General features: G+C 43.3%; 1 protein-coding gene across 1 annotated transcript in view; it reads right to left on the reverse strand.

The window, feature by feature from the left end:
• Nucleotides 1-552: 552 nt before the first annotated feature.
• hmcn2 (hemicentin 2) overlaps nt 553-17992 on the reverse strand; it is a 45987-nt gene continuing 28547 nt past the window's right edge. Inside the window, exons 40-81 of the mRNA XM_083912905.1 lie at nt 17689-17885; nt 17244-17325; nt 17024-17155; nt 16798-16941; nt 16527-16686; nt 15745-15869; nt 15476-15659; nt 15274-15371; nt 14896-15174; nt 14597-14787; nt 14245-14326; nt 13375-13511; nt 13129-13270; nt 12901-13045; nt 12690-12817; nt 12379-12535; nt 12148-12269; nt 11895-12059; nt 11657-11764; nt 11348-11482; nt 10949-11083; nt 10567-10836; nt 10288-10478; nt 9978-10191; nt 9633-9767; nt 9345-9535; nt 8643-8724; nt 8355-8525; nt 7871-8023; nt 6473-6610; nt 5992-6113; nt 5627-5867; nt 5262-5321; nt 5037-5156; nt 4768-4902; nt 4453-4572; nt 4182-4307; nt 2990-3118; nt 2611-2904; nt 2405-2524; nt 2196-2322; nt 553-2042 (exon numbers count right to left, since the gene is read on the reverse strand). Coding sequence (XP_083769031.1) covers nt 1664-2042; nt 2196-2322; nt 2405-2524; nt 2611-2904; nt 2990-3118; nt 4182-4307; nt 4453-4572; nt 4768-4902; nt 5037-5156; nt 5262-5321; nt 5627-5867; nt 5992-6113; nt 6473-6610; nt 7871-8023; nt 8355-8525; nt 8643-8724; nt 9345-9535; nt 9633-9767; nt 9978-10191; nt 10288-10478; nt 10567-10836; nt 10949-11083; nt 11348-11482; nt 11657-11764; nt 11895-12059; nt 12148-12269; nt 12379-12535; nt 12690-12817; nt 12901-13045; nt 13129-13270; nt 13375-13511; nt 14245-14326; nt 14597-14787; nt 14896-15174; nt 15274-15371; nt 15476-15659; nt 15745-15869; nt 16527-16686; nt 16798-16941; nt 17024-17155; nt 17244-17325; nt 17689-17885 — 6566 coding nt within the window. The 3' untranslated portion in view covers nt 553-1663. The remainder of the gene's footprint in view (nt 2043-2195; nt 2323-2404; nt 2525-2610; nt 2905-2989; nt 3119-4181; nt 4308-4452; nt 4573-4767; nt 4903-5036; nt 5157-5261; nt 5322-5626; nt 5868-5991; nt 6114-6472; nt 6611-7870; nt 8024-8354; nt 8526-8642; nt 8725-9344; nt 9536-9632; nt 9768-9977; nt 10192-10287; nt 10479-10566; nt 10837-10948; nt 11084-11347; nt 11483-11656; nt 11765-11894; nt 12060-12147; nt 12270-12378; nt 12536-12689; nt 12818-12900; nt 13046-13128; nt 13271-13374; nt 13512-14244; nt 14327-14596; nt 14788-14895; nt 15175-15273; nt 15372-15475; nt 15660-15744; nt 15870-16526; nt 16687-16797; nt 16942-17023; nt 17156-17243; nt 17326-17688; nt 17886-17992) is intronic.

Below are 17992 nucleotides of genomic sequence, written 5' to 3' on the forward strand. Positions count from 1 at the left end.
AGACGTCAGTCCTCTATGTAAATTGATGCTGCCTGTTAAAGTTGGGCAGTGTTACGATATAATTTGTGAGCCGATAGAAATTATAATCAAATTTGATCAACTTCCGATTATTCTTTATCTCTCATCCCCCCCAAATCCAAAGCTGCTTTTTGCTTTGATGCTAGGCGCCTTTGAGTGAGCAAACAAAACAATTTAAAAAGGGGCACAAGTCAGAGAGAGATCACCAGCGACCACTTTACTGCACTTTCGGAACAGAGTCATAACAGAGTAGGAAAGAGATTATTTGAGGTTTGCTGAAGGCTCGGGTCAGAGTCGTGATCTAAAGGACAGATTGTCTGTTCTCAGGGTTAATATATCATCCATTAATGTCGTGGCCAAATGGCTTTTCCTGAGTAGGCTGTGCATATGATTAACTCAGTCAATAATAAATGTTTACAGTTAGGTTCTACAAAAGGATATAACCAAGAGAAACTGAGACTATGGCAAAAGACAATAACAAGTGTTTTCCATTTTATTTCTACAAATGTTTCACACTCATATAAAGCAACAGGGAAATGTTTGTTTAATCTGCAGGAGTAAAGCAAATGCTTTTACTGCACATGTGGGCATTTTATGGTTTCAAGATAACTTCCCTTCCCAGATTTGTACATTGATGGCACACGTTTTGATAACTGAACACCAGCTATTTCAAATGTTGAAGTGAGTAATAAAAATGTTGTGTGTAGTGCCACGAATGCAGGAAAGACATGCCATGTTGTAGCTAAAGCCACACTGCAGAAACTGTAAGTGCAGTTCAACTCTGTGGTGAGTATTTAAAACACTCAAGTACATTCAGATTAGCACCTTTAAACTTTGTCACGTGATAAAAAATGTTATAAAAGAGTACAAAAAAAACCACACGATAGATGAAACAATGTCGCTAGCTATTAGCGATAGCTACAAGCCGCTGTTACAATGTGCTGTTGAAGGTTTGTCATCACGATGATAGCAGATCCTCATTAACTCAAACCTTCTGGGACTGGAGGTTGTTTGAACGAGTGATGTGTTCAAATGACTTAAATAAATTAAAATAGCAGGGGAAAAATTATACAATGTCATAACTAATCCATAATCCAAGTGTGGGCTGCAAAAATGTTTTCCTATGAGAATAAATCCGTCCCATAATTAGATAAAGAAGAAACAAAGAAAATGAGAGATGGCAGAACGTAAAAATTGGGTTTTACCTGATGATATTAAATTACTTCAGTGCTTGTGTTTTTGCATTCTGCTTTTTCAGAAATTAATTAGCAATATTTGTCCCCCAAAAAGGGTATATAGTGAATAAATGAACAAAATATTTTGTTCATCCAGCATGTTTTTCAGTTCAGATTTCTTCAACGGAGTAGGTTCTGCTCTTGAATAAACACAGCCTAGTAAACATTTAATAATATTACTAAAAAGGTCTTTTCTCTTTTCCACTGTGACATTTCAATCACAGATGTGGGTACAGATCTTCATGAGATCCACCTTCTAACCATGCTCACCTTCTCCTGTATGTTAGAGCTTCTTTGCTTGGCCTAATGTGTCCTAAGCACAGGGTCCTGGGGGAATTGCCTTGTGGATAAGACTTGAGACATCCAGATTCCACTGGGAAACATAGTCATCTGTAAAGCAGCACAGAGGCTCAGTAGGGGTACGTTGAGATAGAGATGTAGATGATGAAGATGCTCTGGTAGGTAATGCGGCCCTGCAGTGAGATGGTGGTGGCCTGCACCTTGAGGCGCACTAGACCTGGTCTGTTCAAGACCCGCAGGGTAAAGATGATCCCCCTGCCTGCCTCGTCTCTGATGCCAAACACCCGGCCCATCGCCCCCGTCACTGATTCTTGCTCAAGTACAGTGAAAGATGTACGTTCTTGCAGGACGCCTGACTCTGAGAAAGCCGACAGTCGTACCACATTGTGATTGGCTGGAATGCCAGAGGGGAGAGTGAGCAGCTTGTACTGCAGGAGCAGAGGAGAACCTCCTGTGGCACAGTCCAGGGCGCAGGGCCTGTAGCAAGTCCTTTAAAAGGACAACAGGAAAGAGGAAAGTGTCACTGATGCATTATCACTAAAACATTTTATGGCTACTAAACACTGCATGCATATGTACTGTATCTTCAGCATAATTGCTGTATTTACACTGTACAGTGCTTTTTTTAGTCATGCAATTTACCCAGGGCTTCGTCCACTCTTATAGGATGCAGGGCAGGGTGTATCCAGGCACTGGTATCCCCCTCGGGTATTAAAACACATCTGATTGTGTCCACATTTGATGCCTTGTTCCACGCATTCATCAATGTCTAGAGGTAGAGGAAGGGGATTGGAACTTAGCTGCGATCATTTAAAGGGAGGAAGAAGGTTACGGTTGAATCAAACGCTAACCTTTACAGCTCCTGCCGTTGGGTAAGAGCTGGTAACCAGAGGGACACAGGCACTGGAAGCTGCCAATGGTGTTTCGGCACTCGTGTTGACACGGCTTCCTGAGCAGACACTCATCTACATCTGTAGAGAATAACGTGAAGTGTGAGAATCATGAGGAAAGATGTGGTGTAAGATGTGATGTTTTTTGTGTTTTGATGCACACTCACCAACACATTTGCCGTCTCTGTTGGTGTACCCCACAGGACAGCTCTGTCTGGTAATGCGAGATACTCCCTGAGAGCGGGACAGGATTGGCCTGCCGAGAGACGACACCAGCTGTGGGCGGAGTCTTGCCCTGACTCTTGTGCCATTGGTGAAAGTCTGCCCTCTCTCCAGCCCCGCACAGGAGCGCCCGTCTCCAAGGAGCACAGTACCAGGAGGGCACTGGCACCTAAAGCTGCCAGGCACATTGCGGCACTGGTAGGCACAAGGGTTTGGCGTCTGTTGGCACTCGTCAATGTCTGAAAGGTAGAAGGCATGCTCGAGTAAATTCTCATTATGTCATTGATGAGTTGTATTATGAAACAGACACAGCAGATATCATACCCAGACATGGCAGGCCTACTCCCTGGGTTCGGTAACCTCTGGGACACACACAACCGTAACCTCCGATTGTGTTCTGACAGATCTGAGTGTAGCGACACATGTGACTTCCATCCTGGCACTCATCAATATCTGAAAAATATGCAGTTGATATATCAGGAAATATCTCAGCATTACATTTTCATTTCATGTAACACTCAATTATCAAAATTGGAAAATGTGTTTTAAAAAAAATAAAAGATCTGATACCTTTTTAGAAAATTAAAAAAAAATCAAAACAGAGAACAATAACTCAGACCATGGCAGAGAGGACTGGCCTTTATCTCACACCAGTGGTGCTATTGGGACTATAGAGATTCTTAAAATAAAAAATAAATTTTGTTGCATCCTGTTATAAAGAGGATCTGTGTTTCTTCGGTCAAAGGTTTTCTATGAGTATCAATTACCGGTTATAGACTTTTTCACACAATTTTCTGTGAAGGACACGTAGCGACCTCTTGCAGGTTTGTGTGATCCTGTGAAATTTAACCTGGTGTTACGCACCACAGAATGCAGTGAAGAGGTCTGTAGAAGATGCCAAAATTATCAGCAGTCCTGGTGGCTTCCAGTGATTATACTAATGCAGACAAGACAACTGACCAGCTGTTGCATGTTCAACGTCCAAGGATTAGTGAATCAGTGAAATCACAATCACTTTACTATGACTTTTTTTAAGGCTTATTTTTTTGACACACTTTTCTATGACTTTTTCCAAGAAATGATGCAATGACTGCTTTAGGCAGGCTATCCTGTGTGATTTCAGCATTTTTGGACATATTATATTATGACCTATTTTGACATTTTTGACAAACTTGGGGGGGGGGGGGCTTGTTTTTTGGACATACTTTTCCTGACTTTTGTTCAAGAAATAATGCCTTGCCTGCTTTAAACTGGCTATCCTATGACGGATTAAGAATTTTGGACATATTATATTTTGACTTGGTATTAATGTTTAATATTGACCTAAAGAATCCTCTGAGAAGTCTGGAAATTGGAGTCTGAAGTATGGAATTTGGAAATGGAAAATGTGTAGGAACCCTGCATACATGAGTTGATGCTGTGTCTCTAGAATGACGTCATGATTTATTTATGGTCAGATGCTACATTTAGCACCTAAATAAAGTGGATAAAAATCAGAAGTAATTTAGTCACTAACCCATGCAAGCTCCATTCTCTGATTTGGTCATGCCAGCTTGGCAGCTGTCGTAACACTGGTATCCTCCCTCTGTATTACGGCACTCCTTGTGAGCTGGGCAAACGTTTCTCATACACTCATTGATGTCTGTAAAAATGCAATCAACAACAGAGCCGTTAGCTATGATATTCTAACATGATTCTCTGATTTTAAAGTTACAGTCATTTCATTTCCATGACTTGTGTAAGCTCTTAATAACCCGTGGGAGTCCAACCGAGCTTAAGTGACTAACCAATGCAGCGATGTCCTGACAGCTGGTATCCAGGGTGACAGATGCAGCGGTAGGAGCCCAGAGTATTGAGACACTGATGCTGGCATGGAGAGAGAGCAGACTCTTGGCACTCATCCACATCTGAAACACACAGTTGACATGTGGCTTCATCAATCTACTGTGGACATCATTCAGTGTACTGTACAAGATAGTGTATGGTAAGAAATTAGATTAGCATTTATGATTATGTCAGGAACAAATATAATTGTATTTTACAGTAGAAGGTATAGTTATAATGTTGTGCAGACATTTTGATAGTGATTAACAGTGACTTGCCTTCACAGCTGGTTCCTGTGATGCTGGGCTTAAATCCTGGTCCACACTTGGCCTGGCAGCGATATGTGCCCACTGTGTTGACACACTGCTGGTTGTAGTGGCACATATGTGAGCCCTGGGAACACTCGTCAATATCTGTGAAGTGAAATACAAGTATAAGGCCAAATGCTGAGGCGGTGGATTAGATGAAGATGATTTTCCTTAACTTTACTCGGACATTACCATTGTATGTCTGGTAATTAATCCCAAAATGTTTTTTTTTGTCTCACCTTGGCATGTGTTGGTCTCTGTAGACATGGTGAAGCCAGAGGGACAGGCACAAGAAAAGCCTCCCATGATGTTGTTACATGAATGAGAGCAGGGAGACTGGAGCGCACACTCATCTTCATCTAGTGCGGACACATATAATCAATATAAGGAACCTGTTACAGTGACAACCGTTCAAAGATAAATAAGGTATTTAAAAATATATATAAAAGAGAAAAGCAGCATACCAGCACAGTAGGACGCTGTGTCAAGAATGAAACCTTTGGGGCATGTTTCTTCATAACCATCTGCAAACAGAAAAGTTCAGTTCATAGCTGCTACAGCATGCAGATCCAGTATTTCATGTGATGTAGTGATAGTGAAATTTTAAAAGGTCCCATATTGTGCTCATTTTCAAAATATATCTGTATATTCCCTCTGAAACTGCTGTCTATTTAGGCCCTGCTCCTGAAAAGCCCAGTCTCTCTGTTGAGTATTTCGTTTGTTTTGCTATATAAATAAAGTTTGATTTGATTTCATAATAAAAAAGACATGGAAATCTCACTTTTTACAATATGGGACCTTTAAATGGCTTTAAGGTTTTCCCCCAGACCTGGTGTGAGAAGGTTGGTAGTGATATGGAAGTCCAAAGTAAGAGTGAACATGTTGTAGACGCTGTTCATCCCGGAGACCTTGAGCAGCTGGAGCAGAGGGCCCTGGCGCTCCTCCTGGCCCTCATAAATAATAGTGTGATTGCAGCGTAGCACCATGGGGTTTCCTCCTCTCTGGTGGGTCTGCGATGACCATGAGTACAGCTGCCCTTGGCCCGTCTGCACATATGACTCATCATACTCCTTCAGGACGCAAAATAAATCAAGTCAGAGAAATAGTGGTTGAACATACGCACGTCAACAAACTCTCTAGTAAAATATGCGTACGGTCTTTAAACACACATTGTAATGACAGCAGTACACTCACTTGTAGGCTCAGATGAGAAGATGATAACGAAGGAGGCACAAATCCATTAATAACGATGTCAATGAGCAAAACTCCCTCAGAATCCAGACCTCTGGCAACATGAGTCAAACGAAGGATCTCCCCTGTTTAAAGAGATTAAACAGTTAAATAACCACTCATTTACAAGCACAAGGGAGCAGGATGGAACTGTTTACAGTTAATAGCCTTCATGTGTAAACTCATGAATGTTAGCAGAACTCAGATGTCAGCAGGGCCATCTGCTGGTTGTTTTGTAAACTACAAAATAACAGTGTTCACTAAGTTACACTCATAGTTTCAACAAGATACAGATAAGTTAGCATGAATGCATAAAAATGAGATATCTACAAGATCTGCACGATTTTAAATGCAATATTTTCATCATGGAACAGATTAGATGAGCAACTGGCAAACCCTTATTATTGACATGCGTGCATGTAAAACTGATCCGAGCTGAACTTACCAGTCTCAAACTCCAGCTGAGACTCCTGCCTGAACTGGCCCTCAGTGAGGGAGTAGCCGTTTCTGGCTGCTCCACTCTGCAGCACAGTGGTCCAGTAGATGGGAGCAAACGCAGACACAAGCACCCGCAGCAAAGGCCCTACAATGAAACAGGGTCAGCGCAACAGCAGCCACAGAAATACAGTACATAGTCTACAAAGGATAAGGAGCACAACCTAAAAAGGAGCTCTCCTGTTTGTTTGTTTTTTTCCCAAGGTATTTTAATTGGTATTCACAGATACAGTTGGATAGACACAATAAAGATGCTAAAAATAAAATGTTAAAGTTACTAAAATTAATTAATTAATGTAGATTTTTTCTCTAAAGGCTAAAATGGCTGCCATGCACCATAAAATGTTTGAGCACAGCCTCAAAAGCAAATTTTCTGTAATCCATCCATTCAGGTTGGGGGAAATGGGTCCTTGATGCATGTTCATCCTTCATATATTTAGTGAAGTGGTAAATAAAGTAAATAGTGGGTAATCACTGAGTAAAACGTATTTTTTTAGTCTAAAAAAAAGGTGAATATATTTTTCCATTTAAACGTCAAGATGTGCAGATTGGTTGCATTTACTTTTATTTTATATAATTATATATTTCTAACTTAAAACTAAAAGGTTTGTCTTTAATAACATCCTAACCCCTTACTCTGCAAATTTAAAAGTGAGTAAACAAAGCTTTCTGAATTTCGTCCACTCATAGACTATAAAAATGGACGCAGTCCTCTCCGTCGGGGTCCATTCTCTCAACTTGATCCAACCATACTCTGCTACGGGAGTCCCCATCTTGTCAGACTTTAACTTCGCCTCATTTCCTCTGAGCAAAAAAAAGGTCCTTGATGTGAGGTTGGGGGGAGGGAGATGCGTCCATCTGGCTGACGTATACCACCGAGGAGAAGTGAGGGCCAGCAGCTAGCTGTCACTCAAGAGGCTGCACCCCTAATTATGCATACATTTTAACCTCCAATAAAATAAAGACTAGCCTGGTACAAAAGAATTTACCCCCATCAGTGTTGTCATGGATATGACCTAAACATACAGACTAGAATCTCTTTTGTAACAGGCCTTAACTAGGTTTGATTATGCTGTGGAAATTGCCTATTCAACAATGAGAAATTGCTCTAACATGAAACCTGCCCCTAGTGGCCACTCGGCATACTGCAATTTTTGGCACTTCCTTATTGGATCGTCCAGGAAGTCGCTGTGGTGGGGGCTTGAGTCCTCTACATCTTAGATTGTCCCACAATTACGGAGACTACGTTGAGTGGTGTTCAACAACTAGTACTAAACTGACTCAGAGACCTTTCTGTTTAGACATGTGATATCAACCAAGGGGATAGATATAATGTGTGATCACTGACCCACACTGGGGGGGATGTTGTCCAGGTGTGCCTGCAGAGTGCTGCTCCCGTCTTCCACATTGTCTGTAATGTTGGCCTCCAGGAAGGACACACCAAACTCCCTCTCGTTCACCATGCCTATCAGGCTGCCTCTGGTCTTGCGAGGAGTCTCTCCTTTCATCATCAAACAGACAGAGAAATGGTGAGTCTACATACACCATAATTATTTATACATGTACATTACACATACTGTAATAACATCCACAGTCCACATACAGAAATGTCCTTTTGGTGTGTGTATGCTGTCTGTAAGGTAACCTTCATCATATCCTGTTCATTCATGAACACAAGCGGTATAGCAATGCATAGGTTGTGAAATTGACCCGAAATGAGATATGTCCATTATAAGTCATAATATGTTATGAAACACCGATGCAGTGATGTTAAAATATCAGTTACTTTCTTAAGTGAAGGAAGGAAAAAAAAATAAAAAATGAATCCAGACCTGGACAGAGACCAACTTGACATTTCCTAGAGTCGATACTGGGGCCGCTGCATGATCGGCCGCCATTGGCTGGTTCTGGGTTGTTGCATAATCTGATTCGTTGCTGGAAGCCCTGTCCACATGTGCTACTACATGGACCCCAGTCTTCCCAGTTAGAGAAGCCTCCATTGACTGTGTTAAAGATAGAAGAAAAGACAGTAGAGATTATGAGGCACACAAAGTGCTGGCATTTTTCATATTTATTTCATATCCCGTGGCAATATGTGTAATTCTAAGCACAGAACTCACTCTGAACCTTGACAGTTATGGACCTCTCAGCTGTTCCAGCTTCACTCTCAGCCACACACTGGTACTCCCCTTCATCTGCAGCCTGGAGATCAAAAAGGGAGAGGAGGAGAGTTTGGCCTAATTTGCACTCTGAGGAACATTTTTTCCTTTGAAGGAACCACGAAACTGTTAGATCACATACAGTTTTATAGTGAAAGAAAGCTGACATTATAGCAAAAAAACTGGCCTTTCTACTGGGCAGTTGAGACTTTAATCCATTGAACTCTTTGTCATAATAGGTATTATTGGGCCAGAGAGAGGAAATTTCACATTAGAGTGCTCCGTGGGAAGGACAGTCATCTGTCTGTGAGAAAGTCTCAACTGCAGGCTGTGCAATTATGTCAGCAGTTGGAGACCTAACAAGGTTACAGGCTAAGGAAAGAGGGGCAGAGTCTGGGGACACCCAACTGCTAATGCTGTTAGCCTTTCTGACTGAAGTAAATGTGATTTAGGTGGGAACAGGATGCTTCAGGACAGTTACACACTGTTCCTCCACCAAAGGGGGCTGCAGATAAAACTTGGAATGGATGAATACTGCTCCATTGTTCATCTAAGTACTGTGCTCGAAGGAGCTTGGTTTAACAAAACATGCATATAGAGAGATTTCCGGTTCTAAAATGTATGAAATAATAATGAAAATAACAAGGGGAACTGTGTATTTACAGTGATGCTGTAAATGACCAAGGATCCATTGTGAAGCGTTTGCATTCGGATGGAGCGGAGCAATGGTTTTCCATCCCGGAGCCAGCGGAGGACTGGGCTGGGGTCTCCGTGGACTGGACAGTCGAGCACAGCGGAGCTACCCTGGATGACTGTCTGAGACATGTGAGCTTCACCCTTCAACACCGGAGGCTCTGGAGACACACAGCACATATTTACAAGGTCATCAAGGTATCAGTAATAGTACCAATACAATGCTAAATGGATAGCCTTGCTTGACAGGAATCTCACCTCTGATACGGACAAACGAGAGTGCCCGGATGGAGCCCACACTGTTTTCTGCTATGCACACGTATGTCCCAGCTTCACTCGTGGTCACGTTCTCAATGATCATAGAGCTCCTCCCGGCCTCATCTACAGTGGCACCTGGAACATTTATTTAGCATAACTTGTTTTACTTTTAATGCAGATGCAATGCTATTTGCACAGGTGTCAGTAGCCAACAAAAGCTGAATCGCTGCAGTGAGGCTGTTCTCACCAAGGTGCAAATAGGCACTCCATTAGATTGTCCCAGTGGCACTGTAACACTGGTTGTATTGAAGTGTTGAACAGCTCACCGTGTAAGGAAGAGATTACCTGTGTAAGGACTGTTGTTGACAGTCCAGGAGATAATGGGAGAAGGCGTCCCCTGTGCGTGGCAGGACAAGGCCAGACACTGCCCTTTGTTCAGGGTTACATCACCTGGCAGCTCCTTAAAGACAGGCCTCATGTTGATGGACAGGCGGATGTCTTGTCTCGCAGAGCCTGCTGCATTGGTGGCCACACATGTAAACACACCAGCATCCCTTGGCTGTGAGAAGGACAGAATCAAAACCAAATATGCTCAGAACTAGACAGCGATATGGTTCATAGTGCAGTGAAGAATATTAGTTGTTCTCAGGCTTACCTCAGCCCTCTCAATGATCAGCTCTCCAGATCGCAGAACAGTGAATTTGCCTGGATGGTTGGGCACAATGGCACCATCTTTCTCCCACATCACTTTGGGTTCAGGTGAACCCTGAGCAGCACAGGGCAACAGCGCCTGAAATCCTTGAATGACTGACAGGTCTGTCTGCGCTTGAGGAATCATGGGCGGTACTGAAATGCAATAAAAGTTTTTATTTATTCTACCTATTACCTGCTATATTCACTCTATACATGATATGAAATGGCGTTCTAAGCTTACCTTGAATAACCAGCCTCATGTCATGGCTGGCTCTGCCGGCAAGGTTTTTGGCAGTACATGTGTACAGGCCTGCGTCACTGCGCTGAGTTATAGTTATTGCCAAGGTTCCATTGGCATAGACATGTATATGAGCGCTGTCAACCACAGGCCTCCTCTCCTTAAGCCAAGTAACTTCAGGTTGAGGCTGCCCATCAGCCACACACTCCAGACTGACGGGCTGGCCTAGCACTGCAGTGTACTCCACACGAGGCACACTCAGCACGGGTGGAACTGGAGAAACGTGAGATGAGCGAGTATTACTTTGACTACGCTTGACTATGAAGAATAAACACGGAGAAAGCACCATTTTCTTCCCATCTGTAAGACTTAAAGTCCATGTTACCTTGAAGAACCAGTTTGGTCCTACCCACAGCTACACCAGCTTCACTCTTTGCCAGGCACTGGTAGCTCCCTGCATCACCAAGCGTGACACGAGAAAACTTTAGAGCTCCATTTGAGAGCACGGCAAGCCTGTGACCTGTAATCAAACAATACAGTCACATCACATGAGCGGGAAAATCAGACTATGCCTCATGAATTCCAGTGAAGCCTATGGGGTTTGATAGATTGGTTACCAGTCTGTAAAAATGTTTCTCACAAAAAACAGTCATGTACTATTGGACCTCATTAAATCTAGGGAATGAACTGTAAATGTTCAATGTGTATTTTTCCACCTGTGCCAGCATTGACAGTACAGTGATAATGTGTGTACAATATGAGCATTCAAAAAAGAAATCTTTACCTGCTGCAATGGGAACTCCCTCTCTTTGCCAGGTGATGGACGGTCTGGGGAGACCCTGGACCTCACAGGGTAGAACGGTTCCATGATGCAACACCACTTGTACTTCCTCTGCCATTGGCCTGATCTCTGGGGGCTCTACGTACATGGGAGAACAAATTGTCTGTTATTTATGCATAATTGTTATTTATTCTTTGTTTAAATGGTCAGAGTCCATTAATATAATTGGTTGACAATGTAATACACTATGTGTACATTTTCTTTACTAAAGTTTTTTGTTTAAGAAAGCAACCGTCAGAGTAAAAAGTGTACCTTGCACGGAGAGAGAGATGTGTTTGTGAGCCACTCCGGCCGGGTTGCGGGCCGAGCATGTGTACCTGCCAGCGTGGCTCGGCACAGCAGCAGTTATCTCCAACACTCCTGCATTGAAATGAGAACAAAAATACATAGTTTAATGTTGCATTTATTGAGCATAAATATATTCCTTACCCTGGGGCATTACTGGTTCATTACACCGTAATATAAAGAGCCTTTAGACATGTTGTCTTACCAGTGGGAAGGACACGATAACTTCCTCCTCTAGCGCCCAGTTTGGCTCCACCCTTGGTCCAAGTGACGGTGGGCTGAGGGCGTCCTTGCACGTGACAAGGCAACACCACAGGAGACGTTTTCACTGCCGTGACTGTCGTGACATCATCTTCAATAGACGGTGGAACTAAAAGAGCAAATAGCAAAGTCATTAAATCAATCATCTGAAATGATTCTCCACTTCCTGCTTATTGTAAAAAGCTAAAAATCAATACCTTGCAGAATGACCTCAATGACCCTGCGCTCCTCCCCAACATCATTGACAGCAGTGCACTCAAAGTAACCTTCATCCTCGTTGGAAGGGGTCAAAAGAACCAGTGACCCAGAGGACAGCAGCCTGAACAGAGAGGCACAATCGTGTCAGCTTTTAATTTGTAATGGCTGTGTGATTTGTAAAGTATGCATATTGTGTATTAAATGGAGTCTGGCCTAAGTTTTGTCTTTACCTGTATGCAACAGTCTGCTGGCTGATATCGAGTGGAGTGCCATTCCTCTTCCAGGACACTTCAGGTGGGGGTATACCTGTCGTCTCACAGCTCAGCACAGCTCTAATCCCTGTTGTTACTGTCACATTGTATGGACCGGGACTAATGGAAGGACCCACTGATAGGACATGGGAAAGAGTCACACGTTGACCAGAGTACTTTTCAGTGTTAGAATATCACAACCAACACAGGGACATTTGTCTGATCAAAAAAATAGAGAAAAGGCACTACCAGAGGGATAGAGTATCATTACTTTTATTTGCTATATTTACCAAACACCCGCATATCCACTCCCCGGTGATCTGAGCCAGCCTGGTTTGACACAGTGCAGTAGTAGCGACCAGCATCACTCAGCTGAACCCCATTTACACGCAAGGAGCCCTCTGATAACATAGTGTACCTAAAACAAATTAAGAAAAGAGTATTTCCTGTTTATCTGATATAAGCTAAACGTAATTAAAACAAAACAAAGTAAGGACCTACTTTTTTCTGTCTTGAGTTACAGGGAAGCCATCTTTCCTCCACATGACCGTAGCTGAAGAGTCGCCTTCCACTTCACAGGGTAAAACTGCGTCCTGGCCAACGTGTGCTGTCACCACTGAGCTGCCCTCCTTTATTACCGGTGGTACTGGAGAAATAAAAAGTGACGTTTCTATGTAGTGACTTGGGTTTAGTGTGCGGTTATTAAAAAATGTATTTAAATCCACTTACAGAGAATCTCCACTGTGAAAAACAGACTGGTGCTTCCAGCTATGTTGGTGACCACACAGCTGTAGTGGCCGCTGTCCTCAGGCTTCACTTCCTGTATCTCCAGGTATTGACCACCTGCCAGCCGCTGGATACGACTGCCCAGCTGATATAACAGGAGGAGGGCAGGAAAAAGACATTATGTGAGTCACAAGGATATAGCTTCTAGTTCAATACCTATGTTTTCTGTGTTTTTTTTCCCAACTATACCTGCAGTTTGGCCTCATCCTTGTACCACTCTATATCGGGAGGGGGGTCACTATCAGCCAGGCACTCCAAGGTCAGATGTCCGTTAACTGGCACTGTCAATGTCCTCACATCACCAGAGCCATGGAGGGTTGGTGGGACTGAAACACAACCACTGATTACTAAACAGTGCATCTCACTCGGGCAAATAATATGTGCCTAATGTGCTCCTTTTAAACAAAGAAGAGCTAAGTAAAGACATGTGGCCATGTGGAACAGATAAAGTCAGAAGGTAGCTCAGAGGCCAAATGTAAAAATCATGTGTTAGCACTAAAAATAAAATACATGCTTAGCTTCCAAAACAGAGCACAACATTTATAAAGAAGGATGTGCTGTAGTCTTAGGATGTGTGTTTCACCGTGCATGATTTACAGTCAGCTGGGTACGTCATAATCCAAAGAAGGAAGTTAACATCATGAATTTGGAAACTTGGATCATTAATCTCAGCAGCTTAATAGCATGTCTCAACAGCATTGCGTGTTATTATATTAATAGAAACATGATTTTATTCCAGTTTGAACAAATGGCGAAATGGGAAAGGGATGTTGCACAATGTATTATAAAACCAAAAGCTGAGTGTCGTCAGTCAAACCATTCATGAAAATCTCCTTATACTGAATGGGCCTCATATTACATGCATAACTGTAGCCGGAAAACACTAATCCCAGACCAAGTCTGTTTTTACTTTTGTGCAAACACCGAATTTCACTCCACAGTATACACGGAGCTTTGTCCATCAAGTCCCAGGTGTAGGTAAGAGAGGAAGTTGAGAGACAAGGGGGGCATAATATATTTCTTCCAAGTTGAACAACATGAAAGAACAGCTTGTGTCACCTTGGACGCGGACCCAGTAGTTTTTTCCGTCCTCTCCAGCTAGGCTGCTGGCCAAGCAGGTGTACAGACCTGCATCCTCGACCTTTAAAGAGACCACATTAATCAACTTGACTGGTGCATAACAATACGTGATTCGCCTGGACTGATCCTGTTACAACAACTTCCAGATGTTTGGCCATTTAATGTTGAGTAAACAGATAAAACAATTCTGTGTTTAACCTTCTTTAAACAGTATTTACAGGAAAATGCAATTGTTTCTACAGTTACACTATTATCACTCATTTTACAATAAATTATTGACTATTTCAATATTAACTATGTAGTATTATCACATTGTTTGTTAGTAATGTACCTGAACTTTGCTTATTCTGACAAAGTGTCCATCCTGCTGAACAATGTCAGATCCTTCCAAGGGGCGACCATCTTTGAGCCAGCTGAGGGTGGGAGGTGGGACTCCCACAGCGGAGCACTCTAGCTCCAGTGGACTGTCTACTGCTATGGTCAACTCTGCTGGAGAGCTGGAGCTGGATATCTTTGGAGGCTCTGGATTAGAAAGCAGAGTGTGTTGGCTCAGTAAGTGGATCCAGGAGTTTACAATGTGACTTCAACTCAAATTTGATTCAATTAAATTTATCGAAGTTTTGGGATTACCGAGCACAGTGAGGTTGAAGCTCTTCGTGCTGCTTCCGGCTTGGTTACTAGCCACGCAGCTGTAGAGGCCTGCATCTGAAGGCGCAACGTCCGGCAGCTGCAGCCGTGTTTCCTGTCCATCCAGCAGCAAGTTGCGGTGAAGAGAAAGCGGCTGGCCGTCCTTCATCCAAGTCAGTGTCGGAGGGGGAATGCCCCGTGCTTCGCAGGTTAACGTCACCAAGGATCCCTGGACCACAGTAACTGGTTCCACTGGTTCAATATGATCCACACCAGGAGGCACTGCGGATCACACACGCACACACAAACAAAACCATGAAACCATTAGATCTAAAAAATCAGTTCAAGGGAAATTCAGATGGTGGTATTTTATGATTTTACCTTGGACCTGGACATCATAATTGAGCTCGGCAAGACCAGCTCGACTGCGTGCTACACATGTGTAAAGTCCAGAGTCAGACAGCTGCACAGGAGAAATCCTTTTTCAGAAAGAAAAGAAACACTTAGCATTACCTCATCTGTAAACATGTAATCTCTTTCCGAAGGGTCTTGTTTGTATTTGGCTTTCTCTATCTAAACTGACCTCAGCACAGAATCACCAGATAGGAGGCGTGTACGAGGAGAGAGAAGCAGTGGACGTCCGTTCTTCAGCCAGCTGATCTGAGGTGGAGGGTTTCCTGCTGTCTGACACTCCAGAGTCACAACACTGTCCTGTGTGACCTGCACCTCTCTGGGGGCAGTGGTCTCACCAGATATGGATGGTGGGACTGTGATAAGTAAGATCATATGAAAACACATCCCTCAGAAACCTAAACACTGACACAGATACACAAATAAAATGTTCAAACTGACCTAATACGAAGAGGGTGTAGATTTTGCTCTCCTGTCCAGCTGGGCTGACAGCCAAACAGGTGTATGTCCCAGAATCCTCTGGACTCAGCCTCAGTAATGTTAGAGTGCTGCCATCAGGGGTCACACTGGCGGGTTAAAAATGCACATTGTTTTCACATTAGCCCCATGCACGACTTTCCAATTTTCCTGTATGAACTACATGTCCACCCCACCTCTGAACCTCAGTATATTACTTTCCCATCATCATTTTTATCATCGTCCCACGATTTTCTCACAGACACCCGCACACAGACATTTGCTTTCTCTGGCTGACGGAGTTCCAACGAGTAAAGAAGCTGCTGAACAGCTGTAAGACAGCTGCTCTTACTGTTCCCCATGATGAAATTAGGCAAGGGATTATAAATGACTCCATTTGTCCGTCCACACATCCCTCTGTCATGCACATTATCGTTGACGATGATGATTAATATTTCATTTTCCAAACCTTTAGGGAATCGTGTTGATCGATGGCTATGCTTTGAATGAGCAAAACGTGCTCCCAAAAAATGGCTTATTATTAATATTACTGTAACATTGTACTATTCTGTGTGCATATAAAACCCCGGCAGTGGCCCATGTCCATTAAAGCGCCCTTGCCGCAGCAGTTCAATAAACCTTTGTTGCATGTCATCCCCTCTTTCTCTTCCCCTTTCCCATCTACCTGTATCTATCATTGAAGGCAAAAAAGCCCCAAAAATAACCTTTAAAAAACTGGCACTAAATGGGGAATGTGAATGACTTACGCGATGTAACGGGCATCTGATCCCTCTAACGTCACTCCGTCTTTCAGCCAGCTGAGTCGTGGTGATGGGCTTCCAGTTGCTCTGCACTCCAGGGTCAGCTCCTCTCCCATGGGTGCACTCACATCAGATGGGTGTTCAGAGTCCAGGATGGTAGGCGATACTGAGTAGGAAAAAATATTAAGTGCCACTGAAAATCATTCCCTTTATGAGTAGTATCTATAATATTTTAGGTCTAGAGTATGTCAGGCTCAAATTTCTAATATCTCTGTACCCTGCACGGTGAGTGTGTAGTCTTTCTGTGTGTGTCCCTCGCTGTTCTTGGCCACACAGGTGTATGTTCCAGCATGAGACAGCGTGAGAGGCCCCAGCTCCAGCCTGTTCCCTCGAACGGACCACTGCCACTGCAGACTGCTCTCTGGACAGCAAACACATTGTTATACTAGCTTTCACACATAACACATACTTTTCCAATTCAACTATCACTGCCTCCCTCTTACCTATAGGAGTTCCATCTTTGAGCCAGGTGATGCTAGGCACAGGGACCCCTGAGGCCTCACAGAGCATCGCCACATGGGAGCCAAGGGTGTAGTTTAGAGACTCCTGCAGAGGCCCCTCCAGGACAGGTGGAACTGTGGATATATAGACAAAGAATAAAACCACTCCCTTTTGAAGACAGTTTAAAGTATTAATTTTAGGATAAAGCAGATGCTTTCTTACCATGAACTGTCAGTCTGAATGTCCTGTCCACCTGTCCAGCCACATTGGATACTTTGCAGGTGTATGTCCCACCATCTGCCATCTAGGAACCACAAAAGAAGGTCATTGTGGTGAGGGAGGGTGCATTTTGAGCAAAAGCTATAGGTAAGACAGGACTTGGCTCCTTCTTGCAATACTAGCTGGTGCATGCGTTCTAAATCAGGTATCGTTACATATGCAGCTACTCTATGTCTCTCCAGTCTTTTCCTGTTGACTTTATGGAATTAATGTGTGAAAGTTAAATATAAATGAATTAATTGAAATATGTATACTTTAGACATTTAATGTTAGCGTGTAAAGTCTAAAAATCAATTTGAACCCTGTCAAAAGCCACTTTGAGTACTTCAAACACTTTTTTGTTTTGTTTGCAGCCTCAAACGTATGACAAGATGACGTATTTCCTCACCTGAACTCCTATGATCTCCAGCTGCTGAGGATCCATCTTCAGCCCGTTCCCTGCGGCAAGTTGCAGCCCATTCTTGTACCATGTGACCTCGGGAACAGGAACACCATGTGCTTCGCATCTCAGGGTTACCGAGGAGCCAACTTGCGGAGTAACCAAGTCTGACTCAGCATCTTGATGAGGCTTCAGGGTGGGCAGGACTGATGGTTTGCACATAATGACATGACAAGCATGATCTCAGTTTGATTCATGCAGAATGGCCATGATTCACTCCTGAACTATCTATGGTCACAGCTGGCTTGCTGTA

Source organism: Echiichthys vipera (assembly GCF_963691815.1).
Source record: "Echiichthys vipera genome assembly, chromosome: 4".
Lineage (NCBI taxonomy): Eukaryota > Metazoa > Chordata > Actinopteri > Perciformes > Trachinidae > Echiichthys > Echiichthys vipera.